Source organism: Bison bison, unplaced genomic scaffold (genome assembly GCF_000754665.1).
Source record: "Bison bison bison isolate TAMUID 2011002044 unplaced genomic scaffold, Bison_UMD1.0 scf7180017858048, whole genome shotgun sequence".
NCBI classification, from domain to species: Eukaryota; Metazoa; Chordata; class Mammalia; order Artiodactyla; family Bovidae; genus Bison; species Bison bison.
In genome coordinates this window covers 4094063-4100289 of record NW_011488621.1, presented here as the reverse complement: position 1 = coordinate 4100289, position 6227 = coordinate 4094063, and the positions used below count along the sequence as shown (strand labels likewise).

Below are 6227 nucleotides of genomic sequence, written 5' to 3'. Positions count from 1 at the left end.
TTAAATAAACAGGGCGACAATATACAGCCTTGATGTACTCCTTTTCCTATTTGGAACCAGTCTGTTGTTCCATGTCCAGTTCTAACTGTTGCTTCCTGACCTGCATACAAATTTCTCAAGACGCAGGTCAGGTGGTCTGGTATTCTCATCTCTTTCAGAATTTTCCACAGTTTATTGTGATCCACAGTCAAATGCTTTGGCATAGTCAACAAAGCTGAAATAGATGTTTTTCTGGAACTCTCTTGCTTTTTCGATGATCCAGCAGATGTTGGCAATTTGGTCTCTGGTTCCTCTGCTTTTTATAAAACCAGCTTGAACAACTGGAATTTCACGGTTCACGTATTGCTGAAGCCTGTCTTGGAGAATTTTGAGCATTACTTTACTAGCGTGTGAGATGAGTGCAATTGTGCGGTAGTCTGAGCATTCTTTGGCATTGCGTTTCTTTGGGATTGGAATAAAAACTGACTTTTTCCAGTCCTGTGGCCACTGCTGATAGCACATGTCAAAATCCAAAACTACATGAATAGGTGATCACAACTTAACTCTGACCCCCCAATTCTGCTGCATTAGGAAAACTTATTTTCTTCAGTTTTAACAACTTATTCTCTTTCATTCAAGTTGCAAAATATACCCATTCACTATTTCTCTTCCCCTGAAGGGTAGAGGTGAAAGTAGAGGAAGTCTGTATAAATGGTGGATTGGGGGACCACTATGGTCATCCTCTGTCAGAAATTCTTCATAAGATTTAACCCTGGTGTGTGTGCCACAGGCACTGCATAGGCTACAGTGAGATCCTGTGTGGGAAGGAGATCAAGAGACATCCATCTTCTTGATTTAGGTCTTTAATAGTTGAGATTTCGTTTGATGTAGTGGTCTCAGTGATACAGAAGACTTTCCCAATATTCAGTGAAGCGTGAAAGTGTTAGTCGCTCAATCATGTCCAACTCTTTACAACCCCATGGACTGACTGTAGTTCACCAAGCTCCTCTGTCTGTGGAATTCTCCAGGCAAAAACACTGGAGTGGGTAGCAATTCCCATATCCAGGGAATCTTCCTGACTGAGGGATCGAAACTGGGCCTTCTGAATTGCAGGCAGATTCTTTACTGTCTGAACCACAGGAGAAACCCGAGATTCAACTTCCTTTCAAATCTCTGGTTTCAGAGTGGCTGGCCTCAAAAAAGGTTTCACATATTTGGTTTATTTTCAAAATGTCAGTAAGTATCACTTATTTGGTCAAATAAATGTTGCATCAGATACAACATTTGAGTGTAGTCAACTATGATAGAGTTCTTTCAAAAATGCTAAAATATTTATAAGAATTTAAAAATAAATAAAAGGTGGGAAAATATTTTAGTAGACAATATGAAGATTAAAATTTCAATAGGGTTATGTGGTCTTGGTTTTATAAAAATTCAAATATATTCTATTATAGTTTGCATTCATATAACCTTTATTTGTCTTTTCACTGCCATTTGCCTATCTTTTATCCTTTTATCTTTTTTTAATTACTTAATACACAAATTTTGATAGTGACTTTTTGTTTCAGGAAAAGACAAAACTGGAAAATCAACAGAAGGTGAAATTAATCCATAAGTGTCCATATTATGTGGAGTGGCCTACTTTATCCATATACGAACTAGTTACATTCACTAAATGGAAAAAATTTCCCCCAGGTCATGGTGAGTTTAATGCAATTTTTGATTACTTTCTTTACATTATATTATTGAAATTTGTAAGAGCTCATAATTTTAATATTTATTTTATAAATATTATATTAAATATAAAGATATCAAATATTTTATAATTTAGTACTTTATATACTATTTTGTCACATGTGTTTAATATATTTAATGTTAACTTTCAGTTGGATGTTTAGATTGTTGCTTTTTTAATTAAACATCATTCTGTATTGATTCAAAGGGTGATCTCAGACGTAGAGTTACTTCCACATCCTCTATTTCTCCCCACAATCCCTACCCTTCTTGATTTACCCTTGCTGTCAATGTAAGGACCAAACTATATGGTATAAATGCAATGAGAAATTATAGTCATTTTTGTGTGTGTGTTATCTTGGAAGAACACATACTTAAGTTGCACATTTGCTTGTCTGAACCCATGCTACACATTATCAGGGAAAATATCGTTACACAGAGTAGTTAAGATTAAAAGCAGGAGCCGCAGTAGTGATGCTGCCTGTATTTCCAATATTTAGAGCTGCAATGATGCATGAACATGTTGGATTACATATACACAAAACATGTAGGTGGCATTGAGTCATTTCTACAATATTTTCATCTATGAGAAGTATACTAAATAAGGGATGCCAACTGGAATGGGTTGATTTTGGGTCCCGTGAAATTCATTATGTTAAAGCCCTAATCTCTTGTTGTTATTCAGGCACTAAGTCATGTCCAACTCTTGCCACTCCTTGGACTGTAGCACACCAGGCTCCTCTGTCCTCTGCTATCTCCTGGACTTTGCTGCAATCCATGTCCATAGATTCAGTGATATTATCTAACCACCTCATTCTCTGCTGCTTCCTTCTCCTTTTGCCTTTAGTCTTTCCCAGCATCAGAGTCTTTCCAATGAGTCGGCTCTTCACATCAGATGACCAAAGTATTGGAGCTTCAATAATAGTCCTTACAGTGAATATTCAGGGTTGATTTCCTTTAGGATTGACAACTTTGATTTTGCAGTCCAAGGGACTCTCGTAAATCTTCCCCAGTACCAGTTTGAAAGCATCAATTCTTTGGCATTCAGCTTCTTTATGGTCCAACTCTCACATTTATACATCAGTTCAGTTCAGTTCAGCTCAGTTCAATTGCTCAGTTGTGTCCGACTCTCTGCGACCCCTTGGACCACAGCAGGCCAGGCTTCCCTGTCCATCACCAACTCCCAGAGTTTACCCAAACTCATGTCCATCGAGTTGGTGATGCCATCCAACCATCTCATCCTCTGTCATCTATACATAGCTACTTGAAAAAATATATACCTTTGACTATAAGGACTTTTGTCAGCTAAATGATGTCTCTGCCTTTTAATACACTGTCTAGGTTTGTCATAGCTTTCTTTCAGGGAGAAAGTGTCTTTTAATTTAATAGCTGCAATCACCATCCACAGTGATTTTGGAGCCCAAGAAAATAAAATCTGTCACTCTTTCCACTTTTCCCCCTTCTATTTGTCGTGTAATGATGGGACCAGATGCCATGATCTCAGTTTTTTTTTAACACTGAGTTTCTAGCTAGCTTTTTCACCCTCCTCTTTCACCCTCATTAAGAGGCTCTTTAGTTTCTCTTCATTTTCTGCCATTATAGTGGTATCGTCTGCATATCTGAGGTTGTTGATACTTTTCCCGCCAATCTTGATTCCAGCTTGTGATTCATCCACCTCTACATATAAGCTAAATAAGCAGGTTAACAATGTACAGTGGCCTTATCATACCCTTTTCCCAGTTTTTGGAAATTTCCCCCCAAACCAGTCATTTTTCCATGTCTGTTTCTAATTGTTGCTTCTTGACCTGTAGATAGGTTTCTAAGGAGACAAGTACGGTGGTCTGGTACTCCCTTCTCTTTAAGAATTTTACACAGTTCATGGTGATCCACAAAGTCAAATGCTTTAGCACAGTCAGTGAAGTAGATGTTTTTCTGGAATGCCTTTGCTTCATCCATGATCCAGCAATTGTTAGCAATTTGATCTCTGGTTCCTCTGCCTCTTCAAAACCCAGCTTGTACATCTGAAATTTCTCAGTTCATGTACTGCTAAATCCTAGCTTGGGGGATTTTGACGGTGACCTTGATAGCATGTAAAATGAGCTCAATTGTATGGTAGTTAGAACATTCTTTGGTATTGCCTTTCTTTGGGAATGTAATGCAAACTGACCTTTTCCAGTCTTGTGGCCAATACTGAGTTTTACCAATTTGCTGACATATTGAGTGAAGCACTTTAACAGCATCATCTTTTAGGATTTTTAAACAGCTCAGCTAGAATTCCATCACCTCCACTAGTTTTGTTCATAATAATGTTTCCTAAGGCCCTTAGCCGGGAGAAATATCAATAACCTCAGATATGCAGATGATACCACCCTTATGGCAGAAAGTGAAGAGGAACTAAAAAGCCTCTTGATGAAAGTGAAAGTGGAGAGTGAAAAAGTTGGCTTAAAACTCAACATTCAGAAAATGAAGATCATGGCATCTTGTCCCATCACTTCATGGGAAATAGTTGGGGAAACAGTGGAAACAGTGTCAGACTTTATTTTTCTGGGCTCCAAAATCACTGCAGATGGTGATTGCAGCCATGAGATTAAAAGACGCTTACTCCTTGGAAGAAAAGTTATGACCAACCTAGATAACATATTCAAAAGCAGAGACATTACTTTGCCAACAAACATCCGTCTAGTCAAGGCTATGGTTTTTCCAGTGGTCATGTATGGATGTGAGAGTTGGACTGTGAAGAAAGCTGAGCACTGAAGAATTGATGCTTTTGAACTGTGGTGTTGGAGAAGACTCTTGAGAGTCCCTTGGACTGCAAGGAGATTCAACCAGTCCATTCTGAAGGAGATCAGCCCTGGGATTTCTTTGGAAGGAATGATGCTAAAGCTGAAACTCCAATGCTTTGGCCCCTGATGCGAAGAGTTGACTCATTGGAAAAGACTCTGATGCTGGGAGGGATTGGGGGCAGGAGGAGAAGGGGATGACAGAGGATGAGATGGCTGGATGGCATCACTGACTCAATGGATGTGAGTCTGGGTGAACTCCGGGAGTTGGTGATGGACAGGGAGGCCTGGTGTGCTGCAGTTCATGGGGTTGCAAAGAGTTGGACATGACTGAGCGACTGAACTGAACTGAAGGCCCACTTGACTTCGTATTCTAGAATGTCCGACTCTAGGTGAGTGACTGTACCATTGTGATTATGTGGATTATTAAGACCTTCCTTCAGAGAAGGCAATGGCAACCCACTCCAGTGTTCTTGCCTTGGAGAATCCCAGGGACGGGGGAGCCTGATGGGCTGCCATCTATGGGGTCGCATAGAGTCAGGCACAACTGAAGCGACTTAGCAGCAGCAGCAAGACCTTCCTTGTATAGTTCTTCAGTGTATTCTTGCCACCTCTTCTTTATCTCTTCTGATTTTGTTAGAGCCTTATTGTTTCTGTCCTTTATGGTGCCCATTCTTGCATGTAATGTTCTCTTGATACCTCTAATTTTTTTTGAAGAGACTTTAGTCTTTCCCATTATACTGTTTTCCTCCATTTCTTTGCATTGTTCATTTAAAAGGCCTTCTTATCTCTCCTGTGAAACTCTGTGTTCAGGTGGGTATATCTTTCACTTTCTCCCTTGCCTTTCACTTCTCTTCTTTTCTCAGCTATATATAAAGCCTCCTCAGACAGCCTCTTTCCCTTCTTGCAATTCTTTTTCTTTGTGATGATTTTGGCCACTGTCTCCTGTACATTGCTATCCCCCATCCATAGTTTTTCAGGCACTCTGTCTACCGCATCTAATTCCTGGTATCTATTCATCACTTCTGTTATATCATCGAGGGACTTGATTTAGGTTATCCCTGAATTGCCTAGTGGTTTTCCCTACTTTTTTCAGTTTAAGCTTGAATTCAAATATAATGCTACTTGGATGTGGGACCTTTAGGATACAATTAAGTCATGAGAGTGGAGTCCTTCTGAATGATATTTGTGCCCTAAAAATTAGGACGAGAAAGAGTTGATCTCTCTTTCTCGGCTATGTGAATATACTGCAAGAAGACAGTTATCTGCAAACCAGAAAGAAGGCTGTTATCAGATATTGAATCTGTTAGCACCTAGTTGTCCCAGCCTCCTAAGTTCTAAAAGAAAATGTTTACTGTTTAAGCCACCCAGCCAGCACTAATCGTTATCACAGGCAAAACTAAGTCACTAATACAAGAGGAACTATGGTAGGTGGGTCAGAGTTTTGGATCTCATTCAGTCAGGAATCACTATGGTGCCCGACCTCAAACCTATAGATCATAATTGCAGTGAAGGATGTGATCAGAAGGAGGAGAACACTTCTGAATTAAGTTTAACACTAAAGTTCTAAAAAGAATGAGTCTAATTTATAAATTCCAATATGTGACTATTCTAAAAACAAAAGTATGTTGAAAAAGTGGTGGAAACTGGCTAAGATGTTATTTGAGGAAGTCACTACATAATAGGAAAGTGAGGTGTAGCATAGACTACATAGACATTTCATTTCTTGAAAAA

At 39.2% G+C, this 6227-nt stretch overlaps 1 protein-coding gene across 1 annotated transcript in view; it reads left to right on the top strand.

The window, feature by feature from the left end:
- CNBD1 (cyclic nucleotide binding domain containing 1) overlaps positions 1–6227 on the top strand; it is a 531230-nt gene that overhangs the window by 333162 nt on the left and 191841 nt on the right. The window contains exon 10 of the mRNA XM_010862239.1: positions 1548–1680. Within this exon, the coding sequence (XP_010860541.1) occupies positions 1548–1680 (133 nt within the window). The remainder of the gene's footprint in view (positions 1–1547; positions 1681–6227) is intronic.